Below are 14624 nucleotides of genomic sequence, written 5' to 3'. Positions count from 1 at the left end.
TCTTTACCTTAATGTGGCCCTGTGGAACAAAAACCTCACATAAGATGCCTGTTAGCTGTATTTATAAAAATATTTATATACCGCTGTATTGTAAATATATATCATAGTGGTTTGCAACAATATAGAATAGAAACGTTTTCAGCAGGCATTTAACAGTTTGCACAAGAAGGCAGCCACTGTATCTATATTGGCAGGGTGTTCCACAGGACTGGGCAAATGACACTAAAGCAGTGGTTCTCAAACTGGTGTGGCAGTCACACTGGTGTGACAGAAGAGGATAGCAACTGTCAGCTCTGTTAAATATGAAATATCTTTGTATTGATGAGGAAATGAGAGTTTATTTATCTCAAATTAGGCCTAAAATAAATGAGATCACTTGGTAAAGGCAAGCTCACACTTCTTATTGCGTTTGTATACATACTTAAGCTACATATGATTGAGACTTGTTTATAATTATGTTTTGGGAATGATTTATGTTCTTATGTAGCTGTATTGTTTTATACTTTCTGGATGTCCGATGATCATATTATAAAGGAGTTGTGTTCCATGTTATAAATCAAGCAATGCTAGGAGTTGTTTCTTTTTGTTTTCCAATGTACTATTTCTTATCAATAAAAAATTGGTGTTGTGTGAGCAATTTTTTATTCTGAAAGTGTGGGCCAGAGAAAAAAGTTTGAGAACCACTGTGCTAAAGGCTTGATTTCTTGTCACATTAACAGTAGTTAATAGATTAAGAAATAAAATTTAAAATGAGTCTTACATTAAGTAGGGAAAGAGGTAACCTAATACAGTAACAGATTTAGTGGCTAGATAATATTCATAGTCTAGGCTTGTTAATTCAAAAGTTCTGTATTTTTTAAACAATGCAGAATTAATATTTTTATTCATTACAGTTCAAAAAGATAGGAGGTGGAGGGTTTGGAGAAATTTACGATGCAATGGACTTGCTTACCCGAGACAATGTTGCATTGAAAGTCGAGTCAGCTCAGCAACCAAAGCAGGTTCTGAAAATGGAAGTAGCTGTGTTGAAAAAACTGCAAGGTAAGGAGGATAAAAGATCCTTGTTCTGAATGTATGTCTGATTCTTGGAAATCTGATAGGCTCGGTGTATCAAAGTATACTATATTGGTCAGTATGGATTCCAAATATAATAAGGAAGAATTAAGATTTAGTGTGCAATCCTGTGCATGTCTATTGAGAAAGAAGCAAGTCCCACTGATATCACTGGGGCTCACTACCAGGTAAGTGGGTATAGAATTGCAGCCTTGCATTGAGGACAAGAATAGGGAAGATTTACTGATTTTTAAAATAATAATGATTCAAGTTGATGGTGTGCCTTAAATCTGAGATAGGTGAAAAGATGGCAAGTATTGTTCTGAGAGAATGTGCGAGACTGATTGAGATGTGAACCTATGACTGCTGTCCTTGAAAAATGTTGTGAAATATTTTGAACACCACAAAATCCCTGAGCAACTTCTGAAATTACAGGATGACCTAGCTTACTCTCCCTGACAGTGTTACTAAATTTAAATATTTCTTTAGTAGAGGGAATTCCAACAGGTGTCGTTTGTACACCTGGTCACCTAAGATAGCTTAAGATAGCTTGATACTCAGCATGTATCTCTTTTGATACTCAACATGTATCTGTTCAGGTTTTTGGTTTCACTTTAATAGAGGCATAAATTGTGGTGCAGCAGAACCAAAGCAAAGCAGAGTAAAAATAAATGTTTTTCAGACCATTAATTTTGTAAGTGTGTCAATAGTCTTGGTGATAGCTGTCAATTTACCTCATGGGATTTGGGGGCCAATGGTGTGGGTTGATCCTCGCCACATGGTCACAGGCCGGAGAGAAGAATTGTGGGATGCAGGCACACTCCCCTCCGTTTTTTTCTCCTGCCTGTCGCAGCAGTACGTTTCTCCTGGTTCTCCTGCTTCATCTTAGATAAAAAGCTTGTTTCTAATTTATCAACAAAAAGCATTTTTGTTGCATCTTAGTGGCCATGTTTGCAAATCACAAATTGGGTTTATGCTCAAATACAGGCAGTGGCAAACCCTGCTTATGTTCATCTTTATGCAACATTGTCATGGGATGAGGTGGTTAAGAGTAACTAAAAAATGTTAGCACTGAAATATGTTTACTTCCATGAATGCTAACAACTTTTGGATAATGAGGCACTGTTTAATTATGAATTGGTGCAGAGAATTAGAGACAAAGTGGTTTTTATTTTTGACAAGTTTCTTCCACATGTCTAAGTTGTTCCTTAAGTTCTGTTTCCTTTTTTTTGCCACCCAGAAATGTAAGTACAGTAATAGATTTAGGGATTTAGGGAAGCGCTTGGGGAGAGTGGGGATGGTGAAAAGTAATCTTTCTACCACCTCCTTCCCCAGCAGCTTCCTGAAAAGTCTCTCTTGATGACTGGGGACCCTCCTGACTGGGGTGTGCTGGGGTAGAGGGAATTGCTGAAAATAGGGTGGAGACATGTCCGGTGAGAGGGAGTCTCTGTCCAGTTTTTGGCTTATCTCTCCTTTCAGCCCCTGGAGCCACAGTGCACCCCATTCAGGAAGGTCCCTTGACTTTTAGGACAGGCTTCTCTAGAGGAGGTGTTGCCTTCCTCCAACCTCATTTCTGTAGGTGACTCTCCAGATCTAAGCTTGTGAGAAGAAAAATATGGAAACATAAAAATTGTATATTTTATTTCTGCAGGAAAAGATCATGTCTGCAAATTCATTGGCTGTGGAAGGAATGACAGATTCAACTATGTGGTCATGCAGTTGCAGGTAAGTTTGTTACATTTATTTGTTCTCTAAAACAGGTGTAGTCTACCTTTTTATACCTACTGCCCACTAATGCATCTTTCTTGATGGTAACATTTCCTTCCTGCCCACCAGTGCTCAATGGAAGGAGGATTCTGCCTGTGCCGTGGAACCCCCTACTGCCCACGTAGAATCCTGAAACGCCCACTAGTGGGCGGTAGGGACCAGGTGGACAACCCCTGCTCTAAAAGGATGTTCACAGATATAAATTAAATCTCCACAACCCCCTAAGAAAGAATGTCCAGCTAATGTAACATTGCTTATTTGATAGGAGAAGGGTAAATACAAACCACAGGCTGTTCTCCATGTGCCTTATCTGAAGCAATTGCAGAGGGTGGCTAAACAAGAATGGGATTTTTTAGTGGTACCTCCATGTCTTTGGAACACTTATCTCCCAGGAAAATGTACATGGCACCATCCTTGTCATTTTTTCAGCACCAGGCTAGTACAGGTTTATTTACCCAGGCTGTTGAAGATTAAGTTGACCGCTACTGTGTTGCTCGTATTTTACAGGTGTAGCATAGATTTTTTCTTTTTTTATTGTTAGATGTGCAATTTATAAATTTTGTATTGCACATTGCTTTTAATTTGGGTTTTACTTGATTTTACTTATCTTGCTGTTACATTGCTTTGAGACTTCTTTGTGTTTAGCAACTACCAAACTCAATAATAACAACTGCTACTGCTGCGACAGCTTATCATCCCTTGTGATCTGGGACACCTCTTGGGGAAAAAATTGATAGCTTAATTGATACCCTATTCTCTTCTTGATCAGTTCACTGTAAAAAATAAATCTAATGTTGATTTATTTTGTCCATTATAAAATTATTATGAAAGCTAAATGAAAAAAATAAATATTATTGAAAATGTCTGTCTTCCTCATTTTCGATGGGCAGAGGGAAATTTTCACTGAACGTACTTTACTTTCTTGCTTTTTCAGGGTCGGAACTTGGCCGATCTGCGTCGAAGCCAAACTAGAGGGACCTTCACAATCAGTACTACCTTGCGACTTGGCAAGCAAATTCTAGAGTCTATTGAGAGCATTCATTCTGTTGGTTTTTTACACAGAGATATTAAGCCAGTGAGTTTATCCACAAATTTTGTCAGAGCCAAGAATTTAAGTTGCAACTGTTGTCACTTATTAGGGGGTGATCGTGCAGTTAGAACAATCAGAAAATTGGAGATAAAACTATTAAGATGACAGTGCATGGTTTAAAAGCTAATCCATGATTGTTTCTTTTATATATTGATTTTCAGTAACAGAACTCTTTAATGGTCTTATCTAGCAAATAATAATTGCTTTCGGTTTTAAAAGTAAGTTCTTAATTTAGGAAAGCCTTAGATGATTGCATCCACTGAGAATATATTACTCTGTACTTTATTTCAAAGTATTAAGATGTTCTGTTTAACATGACTGAATAGCACAGTCCTATGCATGTCTACCCAAAAGTTTAAATAACTGCATCCAGTGGTAGTCCTACGCAGGGTAGTTTAAGTAATTGATTGCAGCCTTAATGTTGTATTCAGCGTTTGTCTTGTGTGTAGATTGTTGTTGAAGAACATGTATAGTACTATCAATCAATATGTCATCTTTTTCCTCCCCAGTCCAACTTTGCTATGGGACGTTTCCCTAGCACTTGGAGGAAGTGTTACATGCTGGATTTTGGCTTGGCGCGTCAGTTTACAAATTCATGTGGGGATGTCAGACCGGTAAGAAATTCTAATAAAACTTTTTATTAATAATTTTAAACTTGATATATTGGACTGCTTTTAAAATAACTGTCAGGCTGAACTGTTTTATCCATGCTTGATGCATTACGCCAGAGGTCTGAGACCCAAGTTCTAATCTGGCCAAACCTCCAAGGGCTAAGTGAGTGGGACCAAACTATGGTTTATACAATCTGTGGTTTAATGTTAATGGGTAGCATGCTGGTATGTGCTGTTACAAAGTTTTTAGGGTAATCCTCCATCATTCTGCTGCCGCTATGCTCTGAGCAAAATAGGAAAGTGTGGCTTGTCATGTCATACAAATAGGAACATGTGGTTTCTTTCACCCAAAACCCCCACGAGTGGTAACCAAGGTTTCTTTTTCACTTATTACTTGTTTGTTTGAGCAAAGGAAACCACAAGGCCAGGTTTGGATAACATGACAAGCCACACTCTGACTTATTTTGTCTGTCACAGTAGGAGCAGAGGGAGGGGGAGCACCATGTTAACTTTTTGTTTTAAACCATGGTTTACTATCACATGAAAGTGAGGTAATTGTGTCAGTGAGTAGGTTCATTGTCCCCTGGTGTTGTTGCTGTACATTTTTAATAACGTGTAAGGAGTGATTGGTGTTAGTGGTTTGGTGATTTAGTGCGAGATATAGGAGGGATTGGGAGGTTAGTTCGCTTCTGTGAGGTGTGGGAATAGAATGGGATGTGTGATACAGCATGAGTAGTGAATTTTGTACAATTTGTGTAATTGAAAAACAGAAGTTGGGTGAATGTTACATACTGTGAGTTAGGATATGACTTGGCAAGTTAGAGGCTGAGGAGGGAAGGGGGCCCTGACTCAATATGTTTCCAAAATTTGCTTCTGGATTTTGTTTGGTTTTTTAATTATTTTATTAATTTGTACTGCATCACTGTTTTTCAGTTTCAAATACTATAGAAAAATTAGTAATTTGTTTTTGTAAAACACTTTGTGTTAGTATTAAGCAGTATTAAGGTAAAGGACCCATGGACAGTTAAGTCCAGTTAAAGGTGACTATGGGGTGGCAGCACTCATATCACTTCAGGCTGAGGGAGCTAGCGTTTGTCCACAGACAGCTTTCCTGGTCATGTGGCCAGCATGACTTAATTGCTTCTGGCACAATGGGACACCGTGACAGAAACCAGAGCACACAGAAATGCCATTTACCTTCCCGCCTCAGCGGTACCTATTTATCTACTTGCACTGGTGTGCTTTCGAACTGCTAGGTTGGCAGAAGTTGGGACAGAGCAATGGGAGCTCGGATTCAAACTGCTGACCTTCTGATCAGCAATCTGAATAGGCTCAGTGGTTTAGACCACAGCACCACCCACTCCCTATTAAGCAGTATATAAATATGTAAATAGAATAATAAATAAATAAAAAGATGCTGGCTACTACTGACTTGTGAAACTTTTGTCTTATTCCCTGATCTCCCAAAATAAGGAATAAAAAGGTGTCTGACTGGAGCTTATTGCACTTTCAATTAGCAACGAGCATTAATACTTTGCATAAAGCAACTAGGAGTATGTTTGCAAAGAACTGAAAAAGTGCTTTGTATGAAGGGGACAGGGTTTTTTTGTTTGTCTGGGCACTTAGTATCCTAGTCGTGGAGTGAATAGGAAACTAGCAACTAAAGTAAAATGCACTGGAATTTGGGTGCTGAAAAAAAAGGGAAATAACAAAATGGCTTCTTTAAGGTTGAATAAAATGGAACTATTTGAATAAGAACAGAAGAGCCCTGCTGGACCCATCCAGTCTAGTAAACTCTTCTCACAGTGGCTAACCAGATGCCTATTGTAAAGCCTGTAAGCAGGTCCTGAGTGCAAAATCACTTTCACCACTTTTGATCCCCAGCAGCTTATAGTTAATAAATCTGGTTAAATAGAAAAATGTTTCTGAACTACTTAAAATGTGTTCAAAACTTATTTACCATACCCATTTAAATTTTATTTATTATACAAACATGTTGCCCCAATAACATAGATTAAACAGACCTGTGCATTCTTAGCGGGGGAAGACTTCAGAGTAGAAGGCCTACATTATTCTTTGTAGTGTGGCTTTTATGTACTGTATATCTTTAACTAACACAGTGTAACAGAATTTCTCCCCCTCTGTTGTATTGATAGCCCAGAGCTGTTGCTGGTTTTAGAGGGACTGTGCGGTATGCGTCAGTCAATGCTCACAGGAACAGAGTGAGTATTAGTACTTGCAATAGCCTGAATGTTTAGTTACTGAAACAATTACAAATGGTGTGATTATCTTAACTTTCTGTTTCACATGTCTTTTTCCTATAGGTGATTTATAATTGTAAGTAATACTGCCTGAAATATTTAAATTGTTGGCAAAAGAAAATGTCTACTTATGCACCTTTAATCATACTGAATGTTCTTAGAATGGAAATAATACTGTGACTGAAATTTGCTAAATAAATTGATTACCATTTTAATTACATGGCATATTAAAAGAGTGCTAATTAATTTTTAGTAGGTATGGATGAAAGGGACACACATGATCCACTCCCTATGAGAGGTTGATACAGACTAGGGTGGGGTTTGGCTTTGCTGGGAAAATGTTTTTCTGGTGGGATGTGAGAACTGACGGATGGATCACAGTCTTTTGGCCACTTTTGACTTTCTTTTTTTATCGAGGTGTTGCACAGCAGATGGTAACTGCTAGCTCTAGATGGTGGGTACAAAAGCACCAACAATATAATTCTCATTGTGATTACAGAAGACAGGTGGGATTCTGTTTATCTGTCTCCAGTTTTAAACCTTGAAGGTTAGCAGGAAGCCTGTTTCTGCTGTTGAACTAAAAGGTGATTTTCAGTGAAATACTAGATAATTATGTAGTTCAGGAAGAGGCAACTCTTCTTGCATATACTTCAAGACATGGCTGTTCACTCATAGCTGGCGCAAGCAACTAGCAAGGCAGGCAGCTGATCATGGGTGTTCAGTGGTCCACTAACTGAGCCAATACCTGGACCTTGTACAATCTGTAAACAGCTTTCTTTGTTGGTCTCCTGGAACTTGGTATATCATCAGCAGGGTGGATTAAGGTTCATAGGAATGACACAAGGGTGTATATTTGCTAAGGGCAGACAAAATCTCTGGTTCAGGAGCAGGCCCAGAAAGACCTACAAATACACAAATCAGTGCCTATCCAATAATTTAGCAAAGTACTTGAAACCACATAAAATACCGTATTTTTCGCCCTATAGGACGCACTTTTTCCCCTCCAAAAATGAAGGGGAAATGTGTGTGCGTCCTATGGGGCGAATGCAGGCTTCCTGGAGAGCGAGAGGGGTCGGTGCGCACCGACCCCTCTCGCTCTCCAGGCTTCAGGAAGCTCTCCGCAAGCCTTGGGAGCCCGTTGGGAAGTCGCGCTGGGCTCGCAAGGCTTGCAGACAGCAGCCTGCAGCCCGAAACCCGGGAACGCAGCGGAGCGCACCCCGGGCTTCGGGCAGATATCCGCAAGCCTGTTCTGGGGTCGAGGGAAGCTCGGGCTTCCCCTGCCCCAGCCCTGCGCCTGGGGGGGGATTTTTTTTCCTTTATCCCCCCCCCCCAGAAAAAACTGGGTGCGCCCTATAGGGTGAAAAATACGGTAATTTAAGGAAAGAGGTGAAACACATTTAAACTAGTTGCTAGCTTGCTTTGCTTCTATGTATACTTCTGTGAGTATATTTATAGAGTTTCTTCCCCCATCTGTTTTGAATCTATAGAGAACATTTCAACTCTTTAAGCATTGTTTTCTTACAAGTGAGTCTTGCCACAAAATGTTGCCGTGTAGAGTGCTTCTTCTAGGGTTCCAACCAGCCATGTCCTTTCCCAGGCTATGTCTCATTCCATGTCTCCTCCCCTCTGGCAGTCTATTTCCACGCCCCCAATCAGGCCACTGAATGTTCTCAGTCTGTTCTTGGGCTGTTTTGTAACCACCAAGGTACTTGTGTAAGCCCAAGAGTCTACTAACCTCCTTCCCTGTGCATGGATGGTGCTGATTTATTATGATGGACAATGAAGTGTTCTTATTGGGTTGTTCATCTTGCACAAGACTCAGGCAGGAGCAAAGAATTATGGGAGGTAGACCGTTTCTCCTCAATTTTTTCCTCCTCAGCTCTCACTGTTTTGTTGATTGTTAGCAGAGTCCTCTTTAACTGCTTTCTTCGTTATTCTTAGTTACTTAGTAATTGGCTACTTTTCCTGTCTATTGGTCCTTTTATGCGTCCTCCACTGAGGTGTAAAAAAACAAACAACCTTGTCTCCCTGCTAAACATCTTTCCATGTTCTGCGTTCAGTGTTTTACTTCTATTTTCCATTAATTTCTTAATTTTTATCTTTATTTCTTGTTGCTGGCTATTGTCGTTTTGGCAGATGGGATGCCTTTTATTCCAGCTTTTTTTTGCGGTGCAGGCTGCCTCGTGCAGTGACTGCGAGCTGCTTCCCTAACAGCCGCTCTGCGCCTTACCCTCACTGTCCTTTTGGACCCTTTATTCAGCGCATTTGCTTTCCTTCAAGAATTGCTGCTTCTACAGAGAAAGAAAGGGACAAAGAAAATAAGCTTCAACTCCTTGTTCTCCTGTCTGCTTCAGCAGCGCAAAGGGCTGTTTCAACACGTTTCGCCTGCAGTAATATTTGAATCAGCAGTCTGGTTCAGAGGCTCAATTTCCTCCCAATAAATTTCAATGGCGTCCTTAGAGTCTCTGCAAGGTTTGGGTGCCTCTCCGCATAAAAAAGCGAAATAAACATAGAATGTGGTCCTCTGCTTCGTGCAGTTGCTCAAATCACTCCTCCCATGCTAAGGGCCATTGTTTTCCAGTGTTGTCAGTAAGGTAAGGTCTACCCATGTAAACAAATCTCCTTCAGAGCAATCCATGGCTCAGCCACAGAGTGCTGCTCAGTTATCTAGTGAGATTTTACTGCCATCTGCTGGCAATACTAATAATGACATAGCTATATCCTCTGATCCTGAGCCTGAATTTCAGGGTTTTGCTGATGGCCAATTAGGATCTACTGTAATGAGCAAAGTTCATTGCCACCAATGGGTCAAGGTTTATCAGAGGTTTTGAATGTGAACTTGTCTGCTTCTTTAATTGATCAGTTGAAGGATGCCCTTCTTGCCTCCTTATCATCAGACCTTAAGCATGACATGTCCCAATGCTGCCTTTCCTGTGTGTACTAAATCAAAGCTTCTTGTACGCATATGCCACATTTTGCAGGGAATTCCTCCCCTTACCCTTTTCAAGTTATGGTTGAGGAATTACAGGAGGCTGATTTTACTATGCCATTATCTCATGCATCACTGGATGTGGAAGAAGAGGATGCCTGGGAAGAGCATGTGATACATTGTTTTTGGTAGCACAAGAAAATGGGGAGTTGACTATATAATAACATACTGTCTCTTTTTCTTTAGGAAATGGGACGTCATGATGACCTCTGGTCTTTGTTTTACATGTTGGTCGAATTTGTGGTTGGACAGCTGCCCTGGAGGAAAATTAAGGACAAGGTCTGTTGAGAAATGTACCATTGGAGATAAACTGCAGAGAATGTCTTTGAATATGTTCATGAGATTCCTTTCAATATATTAAAGTTCTTTAAAAACAATGTTTGCTTACTTCAATGCATTTGTTTTTTAATTAACATAGCCGGCATGGGTACAGAATTTCATTAATCTTAGTTAAAAATAATAAAGCCCATCTTCTACACAAGGGGTTGGGAACAGGATCTGGTGATCAACCTTCTATGGTTCTAATTGGATAGATGCACATGGCCACCCTCCAGTCAGTTATCAGTCATACGTTGTCAGATTATTAAACTTCAAAGGAATAATTGGGAACACACTCTAAAAGTACTCCTGATTCTTATTTGCAGAATCTTTGCCGAGTATGCTGGCTGTTTGCCATAATAATAAACATTGACATTGAGAATCTTTGCAGCCACAGCTTGAATTCAACCTGAAGCTGCAAAGATTCCTGTCAAATGCAAGTTCCCACCTTCTGTGGGAATCCAGTCTACTTAGGAGCTCTGAGCTGAACCCAGTGTGTTTGCATTTGCTGCCAAATTAAAAAGACACCTAATTCAAGCCCTGTTTCAGAGGAACAATTGGGAGCACATTCTAGGGCTCCTGAATGTTTCTTCTCAGCCATAACTTTACTGATCTCACATCTGACATCATATGATGGCTGGGGGAAAATTGATATTGTTGGACAGATTATGCTCTCTGGTGTGCCTAATGTGGCCTGCAGGCTGGAAGTGCCCCATGTTTGTGCTACACAATCAAGCCAGTGTCTTTTGTACATAATTTAATATATCTCTTCACTATATCTGACCAGCTGTTAGTTCCCCACTTGCTGTTTGGAGAAGAGCAACTTGGATCTTGGCAGAAGTTCAGTTTCATTTCAAATGGCTCTTTATGTGTTTTTAGGCTTAAGGTAACAGGCAGGTATATCCAAGAGCATTTGTTTTATTTTAAAAATGGTTCATCTTAAAGCTTGTTACAGACCTTTACCTTTAAAACCAGAGCTATTAATTTTGATCTGAGTAAAGATTAGAAACTCAGATTTGATATGGTTACTGAGGACCCTAATGTGTTGAGAAAAACTCATTCATATCCTCAGAACCTATCAAATCTATGCTTCAGGTAAGAGCATTTGTCCTATCTGAGGTCCTACTATGCACAGAAGAAGTTAAAATAATACAAAATATACTCTAATGGAAGAAAGAAGAAAGGAAGGTAAGGGAGACACCTGCTCCAGTTGGGCTGTCTTCTCACCTGGCCAACTGTATTTTCATTTATTTGTTTAGCATTTTAAAATTCTTTACTGCTTTCAGTTCCTTGGCAGAGGGGTGGCATATAAATAAATAATGTCTATAAGGAACTGAAGGAAAGTATGGTAAATATTTCGTTTTCCTACTTGTAGGAGCAAGTGGGCTCCATAAAAGAGAGGTATGACCACCGGCTGATGCTGAAACATCTCCCTCAAGAATTTAACACCTTTCTAGATCACATTTCTACTTTAGATTATTTTACTAAACCTGACTACCAGGTATGATTTTTTATGCCTTAATTTTATGTCTTATTGGAAACCCATGTCTTGTTAAACATGCACTCACACATCTGTTCCAATGAGTAGCAATAGCTAATTAGGTACACTATCATTATACCTTACTTTTGCCTCTTGTGTTTTATCATATCGTACCTAGACAAATCCATACTAACTTTTTTACGGGACTTCTAAAGTAAAAAAATGACAAACAGCTGAAGTGAATGGTTTCCTTTTTACTCTTTAAGCTGCTTTTGCATGTTTTATTGTGTCTTTAGTCTGGTGTCTAAGACATATCTCAATACATTGGACATATTTAAATACATTGAATATATTGATTTCCAAACACAATTCAGATGGCCACTGCATGTTTTGTGCAGTGTGTATATGAAACCATTTTTCTGCAGGAATTGTACCCCTGTATCAGTTAGAGAAATTAGCTGATGAGGCAGAATTCTATAATGTTCATATTTGGGTAGTTTTGCAAAGATTTGCAGAATAAATTGGAAAGTCGTTTTTAAAATAGAATATATCAAAGTGTCTAGTTCCTCATTTCTCCCATTGTATTCTTTGTGCTTGCTCATACAGTGTTCTTTTTATTGCCCACTTCCTGTTAATCCTCATGCCACAATATACACTGTACTTAACCTGTAATAGAAAACAGGTGTAAGAAAATGTCTTGCGATGACATGTAAATATAGCGGCTTCAACTTATTAATGAAACCTGTCCATCATTTGAATGCTGTGTTGCCTTTTTTAACAGATATCAATATAATGTCTGCCTTTCATAGGATATGAAACATTCCTCTTCTCCAAGGCCTTTGGCAAATTAAACAATTTATGGTCTTTTAAACTGTTGAGTGTCATTGTTTGTTACTATGTTGTGTAGTTTTGTGTTTTTATAATGTAAACTGCCCTGTGATCCTTGGCTGAAGTGTATAGAAATTCAATAAATAAATAATAGGATTTTTTTTAAAAAAAAGTTTTCATGAATGGCGTGAAAGAACAACTTTCGTGAGTTTTCTAAATGTAACCTGGGAGCATACCAACTCTTCTCTTTTGTTTATATAGCTTCTCATGTCCGTCTTTGACAACAGCATGAAGACTTCTGGGGTGACTGAGAGTGACCTATTTGACTGGGAAAAGAGTGGAGCTGATGGCTCTTTAACAACCACCACCACTTCAACTACTCCTCAATTGCACACTCGTCAGACCCCAGCTGCCATAGGGTATGTCCTTTTGATGTCATCCAGTTAATGAAGTGACATGTGGCATTCTGGATAGTAGGCATTCTTTCTCTGTCCTAAGACCTTGATCTAAAGGCATCTAGACTTCTGTTCCTTATGTGATAGCATTGTAATGGTGAGGGAACCAGATGTACTTCTTCCATAACCAGGTGTTGACAGACACTCTGGAGAGCTTGCTTGGAAGAATCTTTCATACTTCTCTAAAAAGTCAGTGCTTCTGTTTTGAATAGTTTTAGGATGGGATTATATGTGATTCTCATTCTAAATTGTGTTGCAGCATTAAGAAAAACAGATTGCTCAGTTTCCATTTGGGATAGTACCTGGAGAGTGTACTACTACCCAGATAACTTTGTGAACAGCCTAGAGGACTTTGTTGAATAGGTGACAAAATTTAAAACTTCGTATTAATTCTGTTGGTTATAGGTAACAAACCCATTAATGTAGATTACATATCTACATATCTCCTGGCATCCCCCCCCCATCTTATAGCATTCTGGCAAAATAACACAATACAGTCATACCTTGGTTCTAGAATGCCTTGGTATGCATATGTTTTGGCTCCCGAATGCCAAAAACCCGGAAGTAAGTGTTCCAGCTTTCGAATGTTCTTTGGAAGCTTCCACGACTTCCGATTGAGTGCAGGAAGCTCTTGCAACCAATCGAAAGCCGCGCCTTGGTTTTTGAATGGTTCTTGGAGTTGAACGGGCTCCCAGAACGGATTAAGTTTGACAACCAAGGTACCACTGTACCAGCATTCTAATCTTGCTCCTGCATGCTGCACTATGACTAGGGAAGATGCAGAAGCATCTTCCCTTCAGTCTCGGAATTGATGGCAATGTTCTGAGTTCAGATTCCCTAAGGTTTGAGCTGAAAGGAGGTAGAGTGTACAGCCAGTAGAGAGTAAAGCTCTGTTTAGAATCTGTGTGTGATACCAGGTCTGACCAATCCAGGTGCTTCTTACTTGCTGCCAGATGCAAAGCCTGAACCCTGAAGAGTTCTGAAGATGGCACACACACTGTTTTACAATAGCTTATTAGATGAGGCCTGAGACCTTAAGGATCATGGTTTAAACTCTTAGAGTCAAGCTTTCATATTGCAATGCTGTTTCTTTGTTATTTTTCTTCTTCTTAATAGAATTGCCAATGCTACACCAATACCAGGAGATATGTTGAGAGAGAATACAGATGATGTGTTTCCAGATGAACATCTTAGTGATGGTGAGAATGGTATCCCTATCGGAATCTCTCCAGAAAAGCTACCAGAGTCTCCTGGACATCATCTTCAGGAAAAGGATGTGTGGGAGGAAATGGATGCAAACAGGAATAAGATAAAAGCAGGTGTCCATAAAGTAAGTACTATAATTGAGCAGACAATAACATTCAATTCTTTTTTGGTTCTATATCTTAATATTTGCTTTAATGGATCAAATAAAAGCACTATAATATCTGCAAGTCAGATGTCATGGGAAATGAAGAAGCTGGGTATGTTGGGGACAACTATGTCATTTGTCCCAGCATTTGATATATATTTTTTAACATTAAGGTTTTATTTTCTGCTATTTGATAAAGAGTTGTTCATTCCTGAAAGCCATACGAGACCGTGAACTATATAAGATAGTGGACATCTCTGTGTCCTGTTTCAGTGGTTTTCATGAGTTAATTATGCTTTCTTCTGTTTGTCCTGAAACCTACTGACAGCTTTCCATTTGATGACTCAAGAGTTCTAGTGTGTTGAGAGAATTGTTTATTTGTTTATAATTTTATAAACCTACATTTGCTCTTCCTTATTGT

General features: G+C 39.3%; 1 protein-coding gene across 4 annotated transcripts in view; it reads left to right on the top strand.

Annotated features, from left to right (window-relative positions):
* The window catches only part of TTBK2 (tau tubulin kinase 2), a 42084-nt gene that overhangs the window by 10342 nt on the left and 17118 nt on the right, over window positions 1–14624 (top strand). For all 4 annotated transcript variants that reach the window (XR_014217471.1, XM_082215139.1, XM_082215138.1 and 1 more), the window contains exons 3-11: window positions 894–1041; window positions 2705–2778; window positions 3755–3895; window positions 4420–4524; window positions 6678–6743; window positions 9958–10050; window positions 11465–11590; window positions 12659–12816; window positions 13969–14182. Coding sequence is in view for 3 of the 4 variants with exons in the window: in XM_082215139.1 (XP_082071265.1) it covers window positions 894–1041; window positions 2705–2778; window positions 3755–3895; window positions 4420–4524; window positions 6678–6743; window positions 9958–10050; window positions 11465–11590; window positions 12659–12816; window positions 13969–14182 (1125 nt within the window). In the remaining variant the exon portion in view is untranslated. The remainder of the gene's footprint in view (window positions 1–893; window positions 1042–2704; window positions 2779–3754; window positions 3896–4419; window positions 4525–6677; window positions 6744–9957; window positions 10051–11464; window positions 11591–12658; window positions 12817–13968; window positions 14183–14624) is intronic.

The sequence above is a fragment of the Podarcis vaucheri genome (genome assembly GCF_965113315.1).
Source record: "Podarcis vaucheri genome assembly, chromosome: 1".
In the NCBI taxonomy this organism is placed as follows: domain Eukaryota; kingdom Metazoa; phylum Chordata; class Lepidosauria; order Squamata; family Lacertidae; genus Podarcis; species Podarcis vaucheri.
This window is presented reverse-complemented; position numbering and strand designations above follow the sequence as displayed.